The 25026-nt window shown below is 40.8% G+C and overlaps 1 protein-coding gene across 1 annotated transcript in view; it reads left to right on the top strand.

Annotated features, from left to right (window-relative positions):
* FAT4 (FAT atypical cadherin 4) overlaps positions 1-25026 on the top strand; it is a 151213-nt gene that overhangs the window by 84081 nt on the left and 42106 nt on the right. The window contains 3 exon segments of the mRNA XM_056325024.1: positions 2159-2509; positions 6693-7615; positions 8372-8546. Of these exon segments, the coding sequence (XP_056180999.1) occupies positions 2159-2509; positions 6693-7615; positions 8372-8546 (1449 nt within the window).

Raw genomic sequence — 25026 nt, 5'->3', positions numbered from 1 at the left:
CATGATTTACAGGATACAAAGAGTATAACCTGTCATGAAGATGTAATGGTGATGCCAGTATTGATTTAGTAAGCTGTCTCCAGTGAATGTGACTTACACGACTTCATTCATCAAGTGTGGGATCACAGAATGGGTGACCATTGAGCAGCCGCTAGTATACTGATTCTGTAAGAATATTCCCTACACGTGCTCAGCTACTAACCCTACCACCGTGTTTCTTTGATCTTGTCTTTGACTCCTGGTTTTGACAAAGTTTTTGTAGAAAATCTAAGCCTTAGATAATTAATTCTGGTTCCTAAATATGATCACTGACCTCTTCAGCTGGGTTTTTTTAACCTGCTTTTAAAGCTAGTTTCATATGCAAAAGTGTTTTGATATGTAAAAGTTAGGTTGTAAGCTAGAAAATACTTAGACCAAAAAGAGGTGTTCAAACCCAGTGCTATATTATATGCCTCCAGGTGGGAAATGAATATTACTTGCAATAAAACGTTTCCAGTCTTTTATACAGACTGCCAGTATGAAAGCAGTATCTAACGGCGTTAGTAACTGAAGCATCTTTGAAGCTTGTTCTAAAACAAGAATAAACAAAGGAGATTGAAATGACATGGTGATAGCTTTCAAGCTTTTATTAGGACTTTGACTTATAAGCGTGGGAGGCTCAGCTTGGGACAACCAAGATTACCCCCATGCTTCCAACTTTTGCACTCTGTCCCACAGTCACATCTGCAAAATTCAGTGGTGTTTTGTGTTAAAGGATTGCGGTGCGATCAGCTGTGCCTCAGAAATCTGATCTGGAAGTCATGGAGATGTCTGTTTAGCATGGGATGGTTTGGCTGCTGATCCCCAGCTAAGCTCGTCTCTCTTGTCACTCCGAGTCCTGAGGCTCACTCTGTTTTAGCAGGAATAACGCTGGAAACAGTGAGCGTGATTACCTCCACGTTAAGATGAGGCTCCTTTCTTTAATCATTTGTGGGAGTACGCTTGTGCCTTATACCCTCTACACGGTCCCAGAGCAGCGGGCAGGCTCATCCAGAGGGGAGGTGCTGCCGGCTTTCCCCTTTGGGGCTTCGCTCTCTATCCCAGAGGGTTATCCCTGTTCCCCTTGCAGTCTGGCCGCCGGGATGGGGAGTTGTACCTTCCCCGAACCCTCAGCAAGGCGCTCCGCTGACCTCCCCTGACCCTGCCGTACTGCAAACTGGCTGGAGGGCTGATAATCCCATCCAGCTTCAGGACGGCCCCCTTCACCAATTAACACACAACCCTTCACCAATTAATGCACAATCAGAAATGCTAAAGCATGAGCTAATCAAATGGATGTAAAAGATACCAGCAGATTCAGCTGGATTAAAGTTGTAGCACTTTTCTCCGTTTTGGTGATAAGCAGTTTTTGTTGTCACGTTGCTCAAAAATAGTTAGCTGTGCCGCAGCACTTGTAATTCATCTGGTTCCATGAAAATGAAATTAAATGATTAATTTTCTTGGAAATTACCTGGTCTTAATTATAATTAATGTTATAAATACTAAAAAGTGACACTTCATTTCCAAACTTTAGTTGAGATAGGTCAGCCATGCAAACGCAGCTATGCAGAAATGAAAACAATGGCACAGATTCACAAAGAGTTGAATTTCAGAAAACAGTGAAGAACGGACCCCTATAAGGTTTCTGGTTTTCTAACCGCAGTTACCCTGTGAAGGCACTTTTTCAAAAAGTAGAGCTGGGATGTTTGGTTTGTACTGACATTTTGGTTTCTGCATTCAGAAAGAAATACCCAGAAGGTTTCAGAACTCGTATTTGTCTGTGGGGAGGAAGGGGGGTTCTTTGAGTCATGGAAAGAAAATACCTAGCAGGAGAAAAGGTATTTTTGCCCCAGTTGATATCTAATCTGGACCTGTTAAGATAAAGCCAAATATTCCTGACCATTTCTGTTTGGTTTTTTTCTTTTTTTTAGTAGTCCTTTAAAAGAAACATCACACTGAATACTGTTCCTTTCAGCTTTGAAAAACCTATCATGGTATTGAGTCATACAACACCCAGGCTTGAATTTTTACCGAAGGATACCTCTTCTTCTACAGAGCAGCTTGATGATGAGCTGGGTCTGACCACACCAGTGGGCTGCCTGTTGCCAGTGCTTGATTTTGCTATCCTGTTTCTGTGCAGGTTCCTTAGTGGCAGCCATTCTCGCCACTGATGACGACTCTGGTGTCAACGGGGAAATCACATACAGCGTAAGTGAAGATGATGAAGAAGGTATCTTCTTCCTGAACCCCGTTACTGGAGTCTTCAACCTGACTCGTGCGCTGGACTACGAAGCACAGCAGTATTACATTCTCACCGTCCGTGCAGAAGATGGGGGAGGCCAATTTACTACCATCAGAGTGTACTTCAATATATTGGACATCAACGATAACCCACCAGTGTTCAGCATGACCTCATATAGCACTTCTGTGATGGAGAACCTGTCTCCAGGATCCGCTATTCTCAACTGCAGTGTCACTGATGCAGATGATGGTAGGTGTTCCCTCATATTCTACATCTCTGATGATAAATATGTATTTCACCTTAGTGACACATTAGAAGACCTAGTAGAAAGGGCAAATTAAGGGTATTCTTAGGGTGCCATCATATGCTTAAATTCACTGCATGTTGTGTAAATAAACTTGTTTTTCTCATATTTCACATTAGGTTTAAGTGGGTGGTTTGTTCCTTGTTTTTATTTGTGATAAATCAAAAATATAGTCAAATACTGCTTTTAACTTCTGTTGTGGAAATGAGTTGTGGAGCTGTAGTTTTACCTAGAGAATGTTACAGCAGTTGAACACCATGGTTTCTCCCCTGGCATTTTTTTGCACATTGAAATTAGACTTAAATGTTCTTGCAGATTGTTTTGTTTGGGTTTTTTTTCTTAAAGTTTATTATATATTCTAGATAAGGTTTTCACAATATGAGACATCATCTGCAATAGTCTCAAATGTACTGTAACTTTTATAGTGTATCATGAAGAGAATTGCGGTCTACAGAGTATTGATAGTAGATGTAAAAAATGATTAGCAGAGATCATCGGAAAATTTCTCATTAAAATAAGCTTTAATCTTGGGGTTATTTATGGCATCTAGAAGGTGTTAATGCGTTGGAGTGTAAAAGATACAATCTTTATAGCTTGCTTAACTGTTTTGCCATACAGTTGATGTCCAAGCAAGATTAATTATAGAATATGGCCGTAAAATACATAAAAGTGACTCCATAGCATATTTCATTTTCTTTGGTGTCCACAGACATTAGTCAGTGTGACTTAATACAAAATTATTCATAACGCTCATAGTGACTTTACAGGTGAAGGTTATTTTTGTGACATGTTAGGCAACCTTGTCTCCTCTCAACTTGACACTAGCTCAGCAAAGCCCATAGAAATTTCTAAAACTGAAGTGTGTGCTTCAAACACAAAGCACCTACATGCTTTGAGGAATCCCATTTGCTGCACCTAAAGTGACTGAACTGATTAAGATTATTCTGTAGAAGTTTTTCCTCAGGAAGTGCCGAGTTGTTGAACTCAAACATTTTTGTGGGAATGTAATTTTTGTGCTGTTGGATAGAACTTTCCATGGTAAAAATTGTTCAAGTAGTTTTGAGATCTAACTGAGAAAGTGAGTGAGATGACATTCCATAAGATAAGCCAACAAGTCAGAAATTATAACTTGGTGGCACCGGCTATTCTTGCATGGATCTCCCTTCCTCACCACTCTTGTTAAAGCTTTGATTTTAAGTAGACTAACTGTAAGTTGGAGGAGGAACTTGTGCTTGCATTATGCCTATCCAGGGAAGGGATTGCTCCTTCAGACCTGTAGATAAATGGGTTTGTGTCTAATCTCTCTTCTCTTTTATTTCTGGTGTTCCTATTAGGGGTGCAATGCTTGGTTTCAGATATTTTTGGAAGTTAATTTCGCTTAACCATAATGGGTCTGTTTTCCTTTTCACTTGCACCTCATACATTAATTTCCATCTGCACGCAGCAGACTTGAACTATATCATAGCACTGACGTATCGTTTTACATTCATCATGCACTCAATTATCAAGGAAGCAAATGGGTATTTGAGGAGCAATGCAGTGACAAGTCAGATATCTTGCCTTTTTATTTTCTGGCACACTTACTTTTCTATCAGGCTGGATTTAAAATTAATGGGGCAGAAATTTCATTCCAAGAGCGTGCCAGGTTGAGTTCCCCCACAGGACTGTAACTTCAGCAAATGTTATGATCTATTGGTGTTTCTGTTTCAAGCCCAAACTTGTTCTCCTGTGTTGTCTTATATTTATCTAGAGTACAGAAATGGCTAGTACTATCCTCCTCTGCACAGATAACACACTCAATGCACACAAATACAATTTCATTGATTATTTATGTTATATGATCCCATAGTTTGAAGGAGCTCTGAAAGGACATTGTTTTATAATGAGGGTATACCTCCTCTTTTAGGATAAACACTGATAAAAGACAAAAACATAGTGATAGTGAAACTGTTCCCATTGTCATTTTCTTGTTCAACACCCCCCTTGGGAAACCGTAGCTGTTTATCTCAGCTTTGACAGTTTCCTATACAGATGTATAGTAAACATCAGCTACAGCTCTTGTCTATTTACAAAGCAATAAAGAACTCAGTTTCCTTAAACGTATTCATTTTGAGATTCAGATTTGAATATTTTCCACGTCAAGTAACACGGAAAATCTCAGGGCAAAGCACATACTTCTGAAGGAAGATGGGAGTAAGATGATTTGGGTGGGGTGGTGGTGTCTCATTAATAAATACATAAAAATGGAAAAAACCACCTATAAAAATCATCATTAAATTGGTGGCTTCATAGAGTTTTATCAGGTTGGCCCTCAGATTAAATAAACCCAATGCTCAGCTCCAAACCTGGGGAGAGGGAATGGATGAGATGCACAATGCCAGCTTGGCATGCTGTGTCTGAAAAAGAATAGTTCATTGTCTGGCAATCCTGGCTCCACTGATACTTAGTCAACTCTTCTGCTTCACGGTTTAGTCTATATAAGCATTAGCAGCACCAAAACCTAGGAGAATACAGGACAAGGAATGAGAAGGTATATGGAGGTGAGATAAAGAAGAACTAGCAGCACATTTTATAGGACCACCACCACCATACAAAACACTGGGGAGCGGGGAAAAGAGTATTTTTAAAGTAATTTTCTTCTGTAAAATCTATTTCCTACCCATCTCCAAAGTCAATTGACAAAAATCTTGAATTGACAGAAAGTACTTTACTGAAATTAGAAGACTTTCATCCATATAATTAGTCATTTGAAAATACATTTGAACAAAAATAGACTAGCATTAGACTTTCAAAGTGCTTCGCTTGATTAAAGTAATGTAGAAACACTAATATCTGGCATATAATGTATTAATTTCTTTAATTGCATTAAAATATTTTGTCTTTCACGTTTGGTTCTATTTATTTTATAATTAAGTTCCTATAAAAGAAGAGGAGAGAGGGAAAGATGCCAATTAGAGGAACTGCTGGGCGAAAGACAAGTAAGACCAGAGTTCCCAAGTCTGAGCATAATCAGCAGCAGAGATTAATAAATCTAACGCAGGAATAATTTTATTATCAGAGCAATTCAGACAGAAAAGAGCTTCTGAGTAAAAATGACAAAACGCACAGCAAAGTAGTCAGGTACTTAGACAGCTTGGTTTCTTTACGTGAAAAAGCAGGTTTGAGGGGTAAATTAGTAGCGAATGGTCTGTTAATCTAGTGACCCTAGATCACAGTCTTTATGACCCAAAACAAGAAAGCAAAAGTTTTCAGAATTAATTAAAATAGGAGAAGGAGTAAGATTGATATAGATATAGTTATATACAAGAGAAGACTCATTTCAGTCAGGTGTTCCCGAGACTTAGTTGTTTAGGGTGAGCTCTGGAGTTGAAGTGGCAGCATACGTTTGTTTCCTGTTATGGCGTATTTAAGGCCATTTCACAGCCTTGTCAAGATTCAGAATACGTTTCCCTTACCAGAATTATGAATCTCTCCCTTGACCGTAATTGCTAGTTATGTTTCAATCATAAGATGATGGCTGTTCATCTGATATTTTGGAATACCATGCCGTATATGGGAAGCATACCTCTCCCCAGTATTCACTCTTGGCTTGCTCCGGCTAGGCTTGGGAGTTTCTTCTTGTGGCTTTTTTTAATTATGTGGCAGAATTCAGGAAATAATTACATTAATAATAATGTTGGTTAGTTGAACTGGGGAGAACAGAGGAAAACAGCTGTTCAGTGAGCAGCAGAACTCAAGTCTTCATTTCTGAAGGAAAATCCCCCAAAACCTTTATCCCTGACATTGCAGTTGGGAAATAATTGCACGTGTTGTCACCGTGCAGCTCCTGCTGAATGAAATGCAGAGAGGAGCTCTGCCAGCCATTCCCTCTGCAGCCACTTCAATTGACATCCTTCCCTCTCTTGCTCTTCAACTCTTGTCAGAAAATAATAATTTCAAAGGCTTCTGCTCCACTGTGAAACTTGTCTGAAATTGACTGATGGATTCAAAAAAGGTGATGAGGAGGCTGAATGGGCAGCACGATCACACAGTCCTCATTTCCATAGGAAATGAGGCCAGAAATATTTATATTTAGGTCAGTGGGATGAAGTCATGTTCTCTACCTTTCTTCTCCCCCCACCCCCCCAGGCTCCAACTCGCAGCTGTCCTTCAGCATCGCGTCCGGGGACAGCGCGGGGCAGTTCGGCATTGATGACAGCGGGGTGCTGAGCATCAGGCAGCCTTTGGACCGGGAAAGCCAGTCTTTCTACAGCCTCGTCGTGCAGGTCCACGATATGGCCCCTCTCCCTGCCTCCAGGTACACAAGCACTGCCCAAGTTTCAATTATTCTGCTGGACGTGAACGACAGCCCTCCCAGCTTTATCTCCCCGAAGCTGACCTACGTCCCAGAAAACACACCAATAGATACGATTGTGTTCAAAGCGCAGGCGACCGATCCCGACAGCGGTCCGAACAGCTACATTGAATACAGTCTGCTCCGGCCTCTGGGAAACAAGTTCAGCATCGGCACTATTGACGGTGAAGTGAGGCTTACTGGGGAGCTCGACAGAGAAGCCGTGTCCAACTACACCTTGACTGTGGTAGCCACCGACAAGGGCCAGCCATCCCTTTCCTCATCGACGGATGTGGTGGTTATAGTCCTGGACATTAATGACAATAACCCACTTTTTGCCCAAAAGCTTTATAAAGTCGAGGTGCGGGAAGATACTCTGACAGGGACGGATTTAATCCATGTGTTTGCTACAGATGGAGACGAAGGTACAAACGGGCAGGTCCGCTATGCCATTGTGAACGGAGATGCCAGTAATGAGTTTCGGATAGATTCTGTGACAGGGGTGATAACGGTTGCCAAGCCTTTGGACAGAGAGAAAAAGCCCTCCTATACGCTGACTGTTCAGTCGGCTGACCGCGGGAGCAGCCCCAGGACGGACACCACGACAGTCAGTATTATTCTGAAGGATGTCAATGATTATATCCCCACGTTTGAACTTTCTCCCTACTCTGTGAACGTCCCTGAGAATTTAGAGACGCTCCCAAAAGTTATTCTTCAGGTGAGAACATTCAGCAGATAAATACATATCTCCTCCTAACATTATAAGCGTGCCTCAGTGGATGATGTGAAGGTATAATGTAGTGTCTTTCCTCCAAAATTAACAATTGAAAATTTGCCCCTTGGCTGTAATCTAACATCCACTGGTTTTTGGCTTGTTTTAACTTTTGTGGGGTGGGGTGTTTTGGTTTTTTGTTTTTTTGTTGTTGTTGTTTGGGTTTTTTTTTAACCAAAAGTTTACGTTATGCTGTGGAGGATTGTTTGTGTCTTCCCTACCTATCTTCCTACGCTGGGACTTTAAGAGTTTGCTGTATCTCTCATCTCAGTCTCAACTTTCAGGCAACAAATCTATCAGTCTGATCATTGCCTACATGGGATGAGGCTCTGTGCCAAGCACTGAAAGAGCACTAAATGGATTCAGCCGGCAGGACATGCAATGCCTTCTTTGATACGGAGCTCAGGCTATACCAGATCATCTGTGGTCTTCACTGAGCCCCAACACGCTCATTACTGTATTCATACTTAAGAAAAATAAGTATTCAACTATTTAATATTTTCCAGCTATGATTTAAGTCCATCATCAGTGTTAAGTAATTTTTACAACTACAGCTAATTTATACTAGCATTTGGATTAATTCAATCCGTTTGTTTGGTTTATTTTCTTAGAGAATATTTCCTCTATCCCAATGAAATTTTGCAGACCCTGCACTCCTCGGTTCTTGGTATTTGTTCCCACCTGTTTGCACTGCTTTTCTAGGTTGTGGCAAGGGATGATGATCAGGGCCTAAACAGCAAGCTTACTTACGTGCTGGTGGCTGGAAATGAAGAAGGAGCCTTTACTCTCTCGGCCAGCGGGGAGCTGCGCTTGGTGCAGAGCTTGGACCGGGAGACGAAGGAGCAGTACGTGCTGCTGATCACTGCTGCTGATGCAGGTAAAGCAGATAGGCGATCTCTTCTGGGGAAATCTCGTCACTTGAAAACATTGCATTCTGGATAGAAAAGTATTTTCATGGTGGTCTGAAACTTTAGTAGACAGAGATTGGTACCCTAGTTTCGGTTTTGATCTCTGAGGGGAGAGCTGGGTTTACCTGATGTCAGGGAGAGTTTGGTTTCTGGAAATCAGGATTTATCCTTATGACTAGTTATCTAGTATTACTAGGACTCGCTACAGATCTAGGCAGATTGATTTTTGCCCTGCAGTAGTAAGTGGTCCTACCTAGGTCATAAGAGCTTCATGCATGGCAATAAAAACCAATATAAATGGCAATAAAACCCAATATAGTGTTATCATCAGAAATGTGCAGACAGGTCCGCTCAATGGCCAGAAAGCAGCTGTGGACTACTAAGTTAATCTTACTGAAATCTTACTTTTCAACGTTTTAATTTTCTGCTTTGCTCAGCATCCAGTCGTATGTTTACTCCAGAATCCCAAACGTATTCCAGCTTCCCTCAGTTTTAAACAGGACGTGAATTCTTGTTATGAAGATTAATTACACTTTCACTTGAGGTGTCCGAGCACAAAATTTTGGTTTCAGATTTTGGTATGAATATTAGTAACGGAGACATCTGCATCATTCTGGACCGATCTCCGGTCCCCTACAGTCTGATGGATTTAATTTACTGCAGAACTTGTTCTTACTTTCTGATAATAAAAATAGAAGCAAACCCAACTTGTTGACAAGTGGATACAATTTTGTTTTCTGCTGTATTGTGTGCAGTATCTCGTGTCAGTGACAGTATCTATGACTTATATTTTCCTATTGCGGCAGCGCTCAGGTATTTCACAGTCTGAGCACAGCTGAAGCTGCGAAACAATTTTAGGATTTGATGTATCATTTGTCTTGTACTTTGGCTAGCGATACTGTATGCTTTGTATTTTTTCCACTGGCTTTCCATTACTCTATAGCCACAAACTGCTCACTTATGACTTGGACTTGCTTGGGCTTGAATGTCCTTACGTTCCTTCAGAAGCTGAGGCTGGATTTGTAAGGGAAAGCAGATCCTTCATGTCTGTTTACTCTGCCAGTCCAAGTTGGCAGGAGCCAGTTAGGACTGTACAGAACTTATTAGCTCTACAGACAAAATACCCAGAGACTGAACTGATGAGGGGTGTCATGCAACCAAGAATTATTGTCCTTCTTGGAAGAAGAAGGGGAGCAAGAGGTCAGTTGTACCCCATACCTAGCATAATGTTTACACATTATCCCGAGAGTTTGACGAGAGCACAATCTTTGTCTAGACTCTGGTCCCTAAAAAATACAAAATCCAGGAGATTTACCCAACCATACCAAAAGAAAATATTTATTTGTTGGGAAATTCCTGAGTTTCAGATAATCCAGGGGTGTGCATGGGGCTATTGTTGTTAAGGGGCTGAGAAGAGCAGCAGCATGTTTTATTGGTTCCTGTGTTTAAACATGTAGATATGATGCTGATTAAACACTGTTTGAAGCTGTTGGGGTTTTTAATTTGCTGTGTTCTTATAAAGCTAACTCACAAGTTATTATTCCCTCCTATCAGTGTTAAAAGGTACTAGCAAAAGTGCTCAGAAGCAGATGTTCAGTAGTAACTTTAAGCTAAATTTGACTGTTCTACTGTGTTTAAGTTTACAGTCTGACTAATCCACAGTTAGTGTGATTTGGTACAGTTTTCAGCCACCCTGATGAATAATGTTAGATAACATCTTCTGATTAGACTTGTCTAAATTTATGCCATCAGAGAATACATGTAAAACTAAGTTAGTCATGATTTATCTAAACTTAAAACATCACAGGAAAGTGTCCAGCTTCAGTAGAAGTCAGTGCTAGAACTTTCCTTGATTTCATGGAAGCAGGATGTGGACCACAGTCATGGTAGATACTTAAATTAAATTAAATTAAATACATTACAAACTTAAGAAATTCTAGGGGATCCCTGTTATGTTTGAATTAGTCATACTGAGTTTAAGCAGTCTAGATGGTAAAGAACACTGGCATACAATTCATTGGGGATGTCTTAAAAACCCATGTTTGTCACAATGATGTGGAACAAAGGGACCAAGTTACAGATGCTGGGATTTCTGTCGAGCTGCATCTCAAATTTTGTATTACTATAAATTACATTATCATACATAGAGCGCACATGTACTTCTGTAGACATTTGGCAGCTGAGTTAGAAAAATAATGTGTGGGAGGAAGCTTTGCTAAAAGAGTTGCAGTGTATCAGAAGAAGAATATATTTTTTAAAAATGAAATATTTTTTGAAAATATTACAAAATATTACAAAAGCTACCAGTATGGGTGTATGATGGATATCCAGATGGTAACAGTGACCTTTGCTAGTCAGTGCCTGCATCATTAAATTGGGTAGTTCTGGTCCTACTAGCAGAAAGATGGCAATGACACAGTCTTGATACGGGTAAGAAAAGTGTTTTCAATATTATGTTCTTGAGCAACTGCTAAATGTTTGTAAAACAAACTCTGACAGATGTGTCCAGTTCTTTGTCTAATGAAACTATTCCTTTAGAGTGTCTTTGTATTTTTTTGATAATGCTTAGAAAGAAGGATTTTGTGTAGAGAATTCAACCAGAAACACACACATAACACAGGTAGTAAACTCTGTAGGAAAGCAGTGCTTGCCAAAATGCTGAAGAAAGCAGGCTTGTCTGAAATTATCCATATCCATATTATCTTTGAAAATAAATCAAGGCAAAGGTATTATACTTTGCACTTTGAGTTTGGCTTTTATTAGCTGTAATAAAGTCTTTTGGATTGTCTTTAGCAGGCCGAGCAACAGTCTTGCCATATATGGTGCATCTTATTTAGGTTTTGGGGTTTTTCTTTTACAGATAAAAATCATGGTAGACATCCAGATGCAGTTAACTCTGGGAACTGTCTGGGTAGCACATTAAGGGCAAAATTCTGTCTGTCCATCCTGCTTCCCATTTTCCTTCATATCTGCATCTCAGTTTTAATAGGCTACACTGACTGGTTTAAAATATTAAAAGACTATACCCTGCTCATATAGAAGAGTATGCCAAATCTTTCCTTTCTCTCAAGGAAGCAGACACAACACATACTTAAAAGCACATTTAGACAGAAGTACTGATGGATTCCCGATTTGGTTTTGGCCATCTTCCTGATCTCCCTATACATAATCAAGGATTTCTTACTTATCTTATGTTTATTATCAGTTCATCGACTTGTGACTGTGGTTCTTACAGTGTTATGCTAGCCTGTGCACAGAGAAGTTGGAAGAAGTATTTTTAATTTTTCATTATTTTTATCTAGAGGTATCAGCTTAAAGTACTGAAAACAATCTGTGGCCTCAGAAGGGGCAGTGGCTTTGGGTAATGGTGGTTATTTCATCCTCAGTACCTCGTGGGTTTTATAGCATGTATTGGCAGCACATGTGCTGAGTCTGTCTGTGGCAGGGGAAGGATTAGGACATGGCGAAGCAGCAGCCCGCGTGGTGCTGAGCTGGCAGGGCTGCATGGGGTGTGGTACCTTGTCATGAGATGGAAGTGTGTTTCCAGACCCCCAGTCTCAGTCCTGGGCATGTGATAGGAGCTATTGAGTTATTAAGAGTTGAGATGCTCATAAGCATGCTGGGCAGGTCAGGTGGGGATGGCTGGCGGAACCACAGGCACCAGTGGTGGAAATTCGGGCAGTTGATGCACAAATGTTTTCCCAAGCAAAAGCTTCCCTCAGGCCCAGAGAAGTCAGCTGTGATATATGCATCGTCCTGGCTCCAGCCCAACTATTCCTTGGCCTCGCCTGCTAATCCTCCACCTGGTCCTCAGGGTAGATCTTTGGTCGGCAGAGAGTCTTCTCCCTGTGCTGGGGGAGGAAAAAGCCTGATAAACCATTTTCTGTCATTGGGCTCAGAGATTTGTGGTCATGCAGCCTGCTTCATGTCCAGTTTCCACAAGACAGTCTGCACAGAGGTTCTTGATTTCAGCCGTGTTTTATCATCACTCTTCCCTCGCTTCTGCACTTCCACCCTGCTCTAACTCCCGCTGGGTCTCAGACACTGGGCTGCCACTCTGGGCAGTGGGGATTTACTAAGACACACAAAGCGCCCATCGCCAGGAATATTCAGCATCTTCCAGAGCTGTGTACCTGGGGCTTTGGTCAAGGAATAAAATATAATTCAAGCCCAAAGTTCAGCCACCCCAATTTCGAGCCCCTCTTGCAGCACAATCTGTAAGACTAGAGTGCATGAATTATAAATACAATGACAGGCAAAATGATGGGCTGTGGAATAACATGATAGTGTTTAGGTTGCAGATGCTCCCCCAAAATGACTGCTAACATAAACACCAAGAAACCTACATGCAGCTATTTGAATGTGTCTTCATGGGTCTGTTTCTACCACATAAATCATTAGCTTCACTATACCTTTCTTCATGGCAAAATGGTTGGGAAAAGAGACTTTGTAATTTTTTTTAATTTTTTTTTTCCACCCTATCTGGTGGGGATGCAGCACTGGGTAAACATTCAGCTCTGGCAGCATGACAAGAACCGGTGCAGCTGCTTTTATCATCCCTGTCTTTAACTCTTTGAGCAATTTTCTGGACAAATGTTAGCATTCCAACAGTCCTCCTCCTTTTATTTATTTGTTGCAGGGATGTCAAGTAGCACATCTGGAAGCCTGCTAGCGGCCCAGGACTACTGTTTAAATAAACTGCAACCACCATCTCTCGATTCAGTTGTTCAGAATGGCATGTTGCCACAATAAAACCAAAATCAAAATGTGATGTTTCTAATGAGAAGTGTGTTCCTGTGGGGTTTTGTTTTGTTGGGGTTTTTTTGTTTGTTTGTTTGTTTTGTTTTGTTTTTTTAAATAAATAATCTATTTACTGATTTGGGTAAATAGTTCTGAAAGAAATGAGTCAGTGGACTGATTATTATATTTAGTTAACTGTTCTTTGTATACATCCCTGGCCTGTATGAAAAACAGCCATATGTTTTCTCTTTAGAAAATGTTGGTCCTTGACTTATGCATTCTTTTCTTCAAGAATGCAGGAGGGCAACCAAGCAGAGAGGTTATATCCTTCTCAGGAATTCTCTTCCGAGATAGGTTTTTGGTTCCCTTCAATCCTAAAATCAAATAAAACCTGACAATGTAGTTGTTTTGTTGTGGGGTTTTTTTTATTATTTTTTACACATTTTAAGATTTTTTCCCAGTTTGGCGTAAAGCACCGCTCTTTTCCAGTAATCATAAGAAAGTCTTGAGGGTTAACACTGTGTGAGGTTTATGTGACTGGGCTTAAAGACATTTATACTCATCCTGTTTTCTTAGCATACACCGCAGTTCTACTTAGCAGGCAATCTACAGTGTGAAAAAGATGTTGCCTGAAAAGAATTAGTCGTATTTTTAAAACCAATTCAGCTGTCTTTAAATTTTGATGCTGTCAAAACAAGCAAGCAAATTTCAGTTAGAAATGTCCTGGTTTGCATGCTTTCTGTGCTGTGTCTAAATATACACATCGCTTCGGGCTTCAGTGAGCGAACTGAAGCTGATGTATGCTTACCTTGGTGCTTAGCAGTTTGCATAATGATTCTCTCTTCTATGGTCTTATTTTGTGCCACAGCTGTTTCAAAATGAATATTGGTTTCTGTCCCAGCTCCATTTATTTCCTTGCCCTTATGGAAACTCGTCCTTGTGTGGGTGTTGTCTACTTGAGTCTAGTTTTACTGGTTTACTATTTTACGACTTTTTTACTTTTGCTCTTTTAATACCAGTACTGAAACTATCATTTAAGTAGTTCTGCGTGATCTTTTGATTTATTTCTAAATCGCACAGCGGGAGGACTGAAATGGCGACAGACTCATCAGTGCGTTCATAGTGTTCGTTTTGTCTTAGTGTCATCTAAAATCAGGAGAGAAGAGAGCTGAGACTGGCTTTTTGTAACTGTGGGAAGCTAATCGCAGGATCGCACCCTTTCACAGAGCCTGGAAAGTTAGCACTTTTCAATTTTTCTCTAGAAGAAAAAGCTCAAAAAGCTATTTAGAAGGTGTGTTTATGGCAAAGTCATTCTGATGTCCCCTAAAGAGTAATTGTCAAGGAAGAGAGTGTACCCACACCTATATGTTGTGACATATTTACCCCCTAAAGGGGATGAGGGCTTTAGCCCATCCCTTCAGAGAACTGCCCGGTGAGATGTGCAGCCCAGCCCCAGAATGCCGTTTGAGGGATTTAATCTTCGATTTGGAGTTAAACCTTCATTATTAGATCACTATTTTCAAAATAGTTCAGCGAGAGCCTCTGGGCTAAATCCAGGCATATATGTTCTCTGGGGTGGGGTGCGGGAGAGATGTCTATGCAGGTTGGCAAAGGGCTCAGGCTGGCCAGCGCAAGCTGAAAGATCTATGAAAACAACCGAAGTTTTTCAGCCGGGTTAAAATAATGGACAGAACTCCAATTTTGAGACCAAGTCAAATTGATGGTGGATTTTATTTGGACAAGGCAAGCAGAGTTAGAAATATATATTAGATGTAGTTCAGGCATGCTTGTCGACTTTTAGAAAAGTCCTCAATTTAAGTGCACGCCTCTCAATTCAAACATTTTTCCGCTGTGTGATTCCCTTTCTGCTCTCTGTTGGGATTGTGGAGAATCCAGTGAGTAATTGATGGGTTTATTTAGGATGGGATGAACTGCTTCTAGCCGAGGTTTGTTGGGTGAGCTGTTCTCTATTTCACTGCATTCAACAAAAGGAAAAGAAGGCAAATTATTTTAAATACTGTAAGGTCCTCTAATTTGTGGTTGGTTATTTATATATATGTGTGTGTGTATATATATATATATAAATCAACCAATAACTAAACTATAGCCTTTAGAAGTAGTATTCTTCAGAAACAGATCTTCAGAGATTTTACCTTGACAGAGACAGAGGCAAGAAGGTTCAAAAATTGGGTGTAGGAAGAGAGCCAGCTATGGCACAGCTCATGTGGGAGGGGGGCATCAAGCACAGTGTATGCATGTTTCTGCTTTGCAATGTCAAAACCTGCGGACTATCCACGCAAAAATAGAGTGTTGTTGTTCAGGTCCAAGTGATGTTAGAGGAGAGCCTCATAGGTTCCATCTCAGTGTGGTTTCAAATTCTATATTTGTTTTGTTGGCTGGTTTGGTGGGGTTTTTTTTGTAACGGACAAGCAGAATTGTACTGATTAATGTAATTCTCCTCTTTAGGAAAGCATAAGATAAGATGTAGTAACACAGCCAAAAGTTTTAATTGCTCTACAGATGTTCTTGAAATTAATAGTTGAAAATATCAAGTTTTATTAAGTAACTAAATCTTTTGCCTCTTTGCACCCCTCATAAGTAAAAGAAATACAGACTATTGGTGAAAACATTATTGTTTATTAAGAATTTTTGGTTAGTCGTAAATATTGGTGAGAACTGTTGTCTCTTTTAAGGAACATAATTTTATGGTGCCTAAAAAGGCTGAGCATAGGTGATGATCTTTCTTATTCTATCGAGTTACCTCATCACTAATGAGGTATACAGGAACATCCAGAAATTCAGTGTTCTTTCTCATTATCCAGAGTTTCGTACAAGAATTCTGTAAAAATAACAAAGGAGAAAAATAAAGGGCTACAAATACCAGCTTTGCCAGGGTTATGTGTGCCATGAACTGTCAAAGCTCATTTATGCTCCTTCTTAAAGGGTTAATCTGATAAAAAGCAATTAGCGTCGTCTTTGATGAAGGATTACAGATTTGTCTGATTAGACCTTTAAATATTTTCAGTCATAAATGATAAAAGTATTGATCTATGTTAAGTGGAGATCAACTGTACTACGTACTGTACTGTATGGAAGACATAGTTCAAACAAGTTCTTACCACTTTTTCGGGTGGGTTATCTATTTGGTAGGGACATTTTTTCTCCTTTATTTCCACCCATGTTGGGATGGAAATTTCCATCACACAGCTGGGAGAAAGTCCCTTCTTGCTTTCGTTGAAATAGCATTGTTTTCTCAAGCTGTGTGATTGTATCATCTTAATTTCTTGAATGTCATCCCCACGTTCACAGAAAACTCATGAGCACGTACTGTAACGTGTAGCAAATATGCATGGGATGCAAGCACTTGGGGGGCCTGCTGAAATTAGCGTGAGGTTCGTTAAACAAACCAGTTATTGTCCTCATCCTCAGTCTCATCTCGCATGCATGGTCTTAAGACCGACGTCTCCTCTCAGCCCTACCACTGTTTCAGTACAGCTTTGCCGTATGTATGTCAGAGAGTCAGTTAAGCACTGTTACCAGTAAAGAGTGTACTGTGACCGTATAGAGAGGGGGTGATGAAGAAGTGGGAAATGAACATACAAAATATCCCAGAGAAATTCAGGTTTTATTAAAATTTGGCATGGTACAGAAAAACATTGCGCAGTATTGATCCAAATGCATGAAAAGGTGACTGTCGGATCTTTAAGCTTTCACTGTTGTCCTGGCTTTTTTGGGGACCTCCCCCTGTCTATATATAAAAAAAAATATTTCATAATTTCTTGGTGTTAGTTTGGGGGTGGGGTGGGGAAGGGAGTGGGCATATCTCTTTGAAAAAAAGCTTCAGGTTCAGGTAGATTTATTTAAACTGGAAAACAAGCTAGAATATGGTGATATGATGCTTAGTATCTAGGGTTTAGTAGGCAATAGAAAATTTCAAGGAAGAAAGAATTGTCAGTTTATTATTTTTCAAGCTCTTACACTCCTGTCACTTCATTCATCCATCTTGCTATGATTAGTTTGGAAGTTTTAAATGAAAATCAATTTAAAATTGTTGTCCTTCCTTGACATTACTTTTATATGAAATTCTATTTCAAATGTGCTAATGAGTTCACTGACTGTAATCTGTTTTGCAGAAGAACAAAATAACTAGAGTAGTCATTATGCTGTGCAATTTCTCAGACTTTGAGAAATACTAAGATTTTTCCAGTCTTGGTGATCTGAAACCATTTTTTAAATTAAACGTTACACCCTATAAATTGAAAGTCTGCTAGCTCATTCTTCAAATATAAAGCTACAATTTCAGGAAGCCTTAATTGCAAGGATAAAACAAGTAAAACATGCACATATGGTCTGAACACTTATCCTGCTGGTTAATCTTCACTATTTATACAGGGTGTTTTTAGAGCATAATTCAAAATCATGCATTACAGGAATTTCGCTGTGGGATATTCAGGAGTCACAAGCAGTCAAAAATCGCCTTAGTCAGCAGTCCCCGCAGGAGCCAGCTTCTCTATTTTTTCTGTTTACAGCAATAACTTATAACAAGGAGAAGTAATTTGGTGGGTTTAAGAAAATATTTTTTTGAATGTCTCTGCCTTTCTTTTAAGTTGCAGTTCCACTGTTTAAATCTTACTCTGGTCACCAGAGGCTTTAGCAGCGCACGCGGCCATGCCTACCCTCCCAGCGCTGCTCCCTGCGCGGGCACGGGGAGATGCACCCATATGCCCAGCCATTTGCCAGCTGTAAGCATATATTCAGCTGTGAAGAATTTTCCTTAAAGATTCATTTTCTGAAACATAGTTGGAAGAAGGCCACTTCTTGCTCTGGAAAAAAAAAAAAAATGCGGTTCTGCCAAGCCGTCTGCAATACCTGCGTGTGTCGTTTCTGAGCGCCATCCCCAAAGACCTGTACCTTTGGTATGAATAGGTTATAAACGTGTGTCAAGGGGGTTATGGCACATGGGATTGGTGCTTGTGCCTTTCGTGGAAGGAGAACGAAACCTGACAGCCACAAGTCGCTTTTGTCAGCAGCCCTGTATCCAGTGTACGTGGTGGGCAGTGGAGCAGGGCTCTTTCAGCCTTTCCTTCGTACGTTTTGAAATTTGCCAAACAAAAGCAGCAATGGGGGAACATGCTAAACTGGAGGAATATATTAGCTACCATTTTTCAGATGCAGAAGTGATAAGTTTATGATAAAGCGCGTGTGTATGTGTAGAAACAGATTGCTACATGGAACAGCTTGAAGTTGTGCTAAATATATACTATGCTTTTGCTTTATTGCACGTGTCTTGTCCTCGCTCTGAATCTGTGTTCCAGTAGGTCCAGCTCAGTAATAGTGCTGCAGCTTTTTTTTTTTTTTTTTCCCTCTCTGGGTAAACAGGTGCAGGTAAATTGTTCTGATGAGCAGATCAGAGGAAAAGAACAGGGATAAGGTTATGTGTATACTCACCAGAGGACTTAAAATTGTGTCTGTGTGTGTGTGTGCAAGTAAGTCCCATCCTTTCTCAACAGAACATTAAATGTATTGCAATGTTGTGAAACTGCAAAGCTTAGTGAATTTGTAGAATGCGCTTGTCAGGAATTTAAAAATCATATGGATAACACCTGATGAGAAATCCCATCTCACATCACTATTTGGGACAAAGGTTTCTTTTGCACTGTCAAAGCACACATAAGTATTTGTGTTTGTGCATGTGCATCAGCCTAAGCATGGCTAGACATGTCATTGCTTGAACAAGGTTGGACTCTTCTCTAGTGATATTTTTTTTAAAAAAAATATTTTTTACTTTTGATGCCTCGTCTTCCCAAATTTAGGTCTGTTTGCTCCCAGCTTGTTTAGGCTGAGAGATGAGGGAAAATATTGAGTTTTCTAATATCTGATGTAGTACAGATTTTTTTTTTTTTTTTCTTGTCAGATAGTCCTTGCACAACTGCAGATCTATCCCAACATTTCCCTTCAGTTATTTAAGACTTAGTATGGAAACCTGCAGTGAAAAATTGAGTAAGAGGAAACCAAAACACAAACCACATACCCAGCCAGGACAAATATTTGTGGTGCAATCTTTTTAAAAGAACTACTTATTTTTCTCATTTCGCCTATGCACTTCCTTTTGTGTTCTTGATAAACAAGTTAATTTAAGGTCATCTGCATTTCAAATCAAGCTTCACGTGCACGAGAAATCCAAAGTGTAACGCAAACTAGTTGAATTTGAACTTACTGTATTTATTGTAAAACTCAGCAGTTGTTTTTAAAACTCAGCACACTGTCTGCATTTAAATGCATTTAGAAAGATTGGCCATTTTACTGTGAGAAAGGCCTTGTTTACTTGAGTGAAAAAGTTAATGCTCTGTAATAAGACATGCAACTTCTAGTCCTGGGACTCATTCACCGAGTGTTTGACTGGGGAAGTGAAATCCGCTTTGTTGCAAAGCAACACATTTCAGTGAAGCAAAAATTCCATTTCTGTTAAATCGCTTTCCAATTTTCAGGATAATGATGTGTTTAATTTACCACAAAACATGGTAAACTGCCTGCAGCATCAGTTTTGATTAGTCATTTAGATTCATTTTATTTAATTTTAATCCTTTTTTTTATTATTTCTTTTTTGTGAAATGTATCTGTAGGTTGTTTTGCTTAGGTTTATTGTTAGCGTTCTAGCACTTAATTTTGATATTTTAATGCTGGCACAACCTTTGAGTTCCTGGTTTCTGAAAAGAATGATAGTTTTACTGTCTGCTGTGTTAACCATGGCACAGGCAGGACCCAAAAGCCATTAAAGCTTCAGACAATATGTGGATAACGTGCTGCACACGTTCTCCTATTTCTAATTTTTACTGTGAGCCATACAGTACCACACAGCTGAGATAATTTCCAAGAGCATCATCTTTTCCTGAGCTTTCTTGAAGAACGTAAATGGCTCTGCAAGTTTCCTCTGCTTGTTCGCTTTTACTACCACAGTCCACTCTGATCATGCCCCACTCCTCCTGGTGTCTGGCTATGGTGTGGAGAGCTGAACAGCCACTGGAGCAGATGGTGCCACGTGTTTGGGGGTTACAGGGAGCCGAGACAGCTTATGTCCCCTGTTCCCCAGGACAAGGGTGGGGGAAGATAGCGGGTGGTGCTCCCTTCTTTTAAGGCTGCACGAGTAGGCTAAGGCAAAAGTGAAAAGAGTCTTTAGGTGCACCACTTGTAAATGACTGTGTGGCTAGTAAGCCTTAGCATAAATTAGGGGAATAAGTGATTTATGATGAATTCACCCAGAAATGTGGATTGTCCTCTCTTTTCTGGTTATCCTGCATTTGAGAAGTAGAAATTGTCAGGTGAAATATTTCTTCCCACTGTCCCCTTTCTGCATTTAGTTTCCTTTCTTCTTCTTGCATTGCTGCACGTAGCCAATATTTTTCGTCCACTTTCTCCTGGATGGGGGGAAAAAAAAGTCGAGAGGGCTCGTTCTAACTTCTAAGCTGACGCATTGCTGGTATCATTGTGTTTTTGTGGCGATCAGCCACAAACAAGTGCTGCTGAACGGGGCAGAAAACCAGCTTGTAGGTCTTCGCCAGTCCTACATTTGGGAGAAGAGAGGTCCTGCCCCTGTGCTGCTGCCTGCCCGCCCCACAGTCCCCCATGGCTGTTTCTTCATGTCACCTCCTCAAGCATCCACACAGAGAGGGGAGCCACAGCCCAGCGCTGCCCAAGCCCTTGGTGGCCTCTCGTCACCTCCCCCTGTAACTCATCCTCCACCGTGAGCCTCCAAAGAGCAAGCTCCCAAGGTCTGCTCCTTCTCTTCAACCCCAGACACATGTTTACTTGCAGATGTAAGCAAAAAGCTTAAATTGTTGGAAGAACATCCGTGGGAAGCAATTTTCTTCCTGAACTCAGCGTTACTATTTTGACAGTATCCCAGGTTAATCTTTATTTCAGCAATGACGTGTGGACATTTGTGGAACTGTCTGCTTAATGTATATGTACAGCTGTCACCGAGAAAATAAACCATTCAGTTCACAGAAACAGAACGCAGCACACAGCGATGAGAAATTCAAAACAATAATAATATATTCATGTCATTGTCTTTTACAATTTAAAGACCTGATATTCACTGAACAATCAATCCAATCTCTGCCACTTAGTTCGCATCGTTAACTTTATGTTCTCAGGTTATTCATCATTAGATGGTTCCTTCCTTCCTCTGTCTTTCTAGGAAACTTTTTTTTCAACATGGATATCCTAAGCTTCTGTGAGGCATTTTTGGGATTTGAAAAAAAAAAAACAACCAACCACAAAACCCTAGCAGTAGTATAGCACTAGAGGAATGCTTTAAAATAATAGGTGTCTGACAAAAATATAGTCAAAGAAATAGCTTCTGCTGAAAAATAATTCAGACCTTTATGAAAAAATGGTAGACATTTTAGTGCAAGTTCACTAAGGGTCAAGTGTGTGTGTGTGGACGTTTGTGGCTCTAACCCTCACGGCTGTTTGTAGGACTATTTAGACTACTATAGACTGTGTACAGCAATTTTATATAGGTTATAACATGTCTGTTTTACTAAAAACAGTTTGGGGGCATCTTGAGGGTTTGACTAATGTTGCAGTATTTACCCCAAATTTACTACACTTATGCAAAATATTAAGTGCAGTTTGAAGAAAAAAGGGGTGATGCTGGAGCGTAATAAGAATAACTGACTTGGGGAAGATTTGCTATCGAAGCAAAACTAAGAAATCTGGGAACTCAGCCTGACCATGGAAACTACTTCTCTCACCACAAATATGACATGTACATTTTATGAAACCTATTTATTACCAGGGGCCAAATTCTGTGGTCCTTATGCAAGCACAACTTTCAATGAGCGTTCACTGAGGATGGTAGAATTTGGCCCCTAGCTATTTCTTTTCCATAGAAAATTACTTCATTTGTAATTTCCTCTTCTTATATTTCTCAGTAACTGCAGAAATATGAGCTAGTCATTTAATTTCAAGTGGATAAATGCTTTGAGGACTCTGTGAAATTGCAACTTTATCTTTCAGTGTAATAGAATAAAGGAGTAAATTTGTGGACGTGATGTTTTACTTAGAGGAAAAAAACATGGTTGGATAACTACATACACAGGAAACCAATGTAAATATGTGAGTTTTTCCATCTAAGTAAAATAAGAAAGACTTTGGGTTTTCAACTGAAGAGCAGTGACCTGGGGTGTTACAAACAGCTGAATTAATATTGGAGTTCTGGGATGTTTCTGTGAGGACAACACAGCCACAAGCCAGCGCTGGATGAGATCGGGGGTACTTACATTACCCTAGCTAATTGTATTAGTATGGTGCTCAGCCTTGGCAGGTATGTTCACTTCTCTGAGGCTAATATAAATACATCCAGACTGCCCTGTACAGTGCCTTGTAAATGCATCCAGCAGGGAAGCGGAGCTGGAAATATGGCATGGAATATATAGGGGGGCTGAGGCGAGGGCTGGGGGTGGCTCTTGGAGCGTGCGTTTGGTACCCTGCAAATTCATGCTCCTCAGAGAGGAGAGGGGGAGTCAGGGCTGGTTGGAGCCAAATGGCTGAATCAAAAGACGCTGCTGTCAGTGTAATCCTGAGCAGAAGAATCTATCTATTGCCCTTACGCAGCTATTACACCTGGCATCCCTCTTAACCATTTCCATTATGTGACCAAAGATTTAATAGCCATGCAGGAGAAAGCACAAACCCATTGCAGTGTTTTGGTGTTAGCCTGTGTCCACACGGTGCTTTGCCAGCAGGCATGGACGTGTTCTCCTCGTCCTCCTCTCTTCACCAGCTTCATGAGCATAGCTAGCACGGCACCAAGCCCAAGGTCAGCGCTGCCGGCCGGGACAGGACCAGCCTGCAGAGCTGCACGGGATCTAGCCCCATCACCCCAGTGTGGGGTCACCTCTAAAGGTGCTGCCACTGCAGTTGTTTTCTGTGAGTAAGCCCACAACGTGGCTTTTCCAGCATTGGCTCTTTGTCTTAGGAAATAACTTTAAAACAATGAGTTTCAGGTTTTAGCTGTGAGTTACCTTTCTTTTCCAGACTGAATAACGTTACTGATGCTCGTTGAACGTGACTTACCCAAGATTAATTCCTGAATAATGTATAAATTGTTTAATCACCTGTGAAACTTTCAACTTTTCATTTCATTAGCTGCGAGATGAATGTCGATTAAATGTGGTTGGAAGGCCAGAGCTTGATGACACATGCAGCAAACACCACTGAGGACTCTGTTTCATTTAATGCAGTAATAATAAACACTCCATGGGCAATATTTCAGCTATCAAGAACGCTTTTACAGTCTTTTCTATCTATACGTGTTTGGCTAAATGACAAAATTGAGGGGGGTGGGGGTGGGGGAGCAAAAAATGAGTCAGACTTATTGCCTTAATGTAACCTTCCTGGCTGAAAGTATATTAATTGGCAAAATGAATTACCTCAGACTAGAGCGGAGAAAGGCCTCCATTGTGCGCAGCCGTGGCGTGAAACGTATACTCTTTGGCTTGTACGTTCTTTCCTCAGCGGCATGATCCGTCCAGTCTGATCAGCAGGCTTCAAAGTCAGCCTTGCGAGATTGATAGCACCTTACGGTTGGAAGCTCTTTCATTCAGTTTGGTTGGGCCTTAAGCCAAGTTACTTTGAAGTATTTTGCGGTGAAAAACATCCTTCCCATGCAGAAGCTGCTCCCAGCTTCTTCCCACATTGCGGCATGGTACTTCTTCAAACTGCAAGGGTTAACGTGAGGAAATGAGTCGTTATTTCTCCTTTTATACAAGAGCTCCATGTCTGGAGCCCTTGCTAGGACCACATGAGACCCACGAGCAGAGCCTGCTTCCTTCCCAGCCCTAAGGTTGAGGTCCAGCAATAACCTCAGGTAGCAGCGTCCCGATCGTCTGCTGGGTGGGAAGGACTAGGGCAGTCGCAGGGGGGCTGGCTATGTTTCTTCAAACGACAGCTCCATGTAATAAGCTTGCCTTGCACGAAGGACTCGGACTCGAACCAGTCTCTGGCCCAAACCATTCATTATCATCACTTTTTTCCCAGTCTGGCAAACACTGTAATTGTCTCCGTTTGAGATGGAAGGGGAGAACGACACAATCTTGGGCAAAATAGGCATGGTCATCATCTGTCTTTTGAGTAAAAGAGGCCATAACTGATGTGTTTTATGCTCTGCTGTCACTCTCTCCTCTTTCTGTTACGTGTTCAAAGAAAGAAGCGATCCCCTTTTTTTCAGGGACCCTCAGTGAAGAATTTGGTTAGCAGAAGATGTCTTGCTGATTCTTGGCTGAAGAAAATAAGTGTAATAAACTGTCAAAACTAACATGAACTTGTAAAACTCTTCATTGTCTTTTTTATTGGATTTGCTGAAGGAAGAGCTTAGGAGAATAAATACCAAAAGATCGCACATGAATAAGCATGCTATTTCTCACTGGTTGCTGCTCCTCGGAATTAAGTATTAGAATAACAAGAAGGATGAGAGCTGTAGGTTAAACCAGTTCAGTCGGATTTCCTGTAAGTCAGCATCCCATCCGAGCGAGCGTTATTTGCTGTTATAGGTGGTTGCTTCTATGGAGAAATTGAATCTGAACGGGGCTGGAGACTGTGCAACCTTCTCACCCACTTAGAGGAGGTCTCCCCAGGTCAGGGGTGTGACCGGCAGTGGAAAAGCCATGCGGAAAGCTGGGGTTTGCCGCTGTTCCCACTCTATTT

The sequence above is a fragment of the Falco biarmicus genome, chromosome 1 (assembly GCF_023638135.1).
Source record: "Falco biarmicus isolate bFalBia1 chromosome 1, bFalBia1.pri, whole genome shotgun sequence".
Taxonomy (NCBI): Eukaryota; Metazoa; Chordata; class Aves; order Falconiformes; family Falconidae; genus Falco; species Falco biarmicus.
The sequence above is the reverse complement of the archived record's forward strand: the minus strand, read 5'-3'. Positions and strand labels throughout refer to the sequence as shown.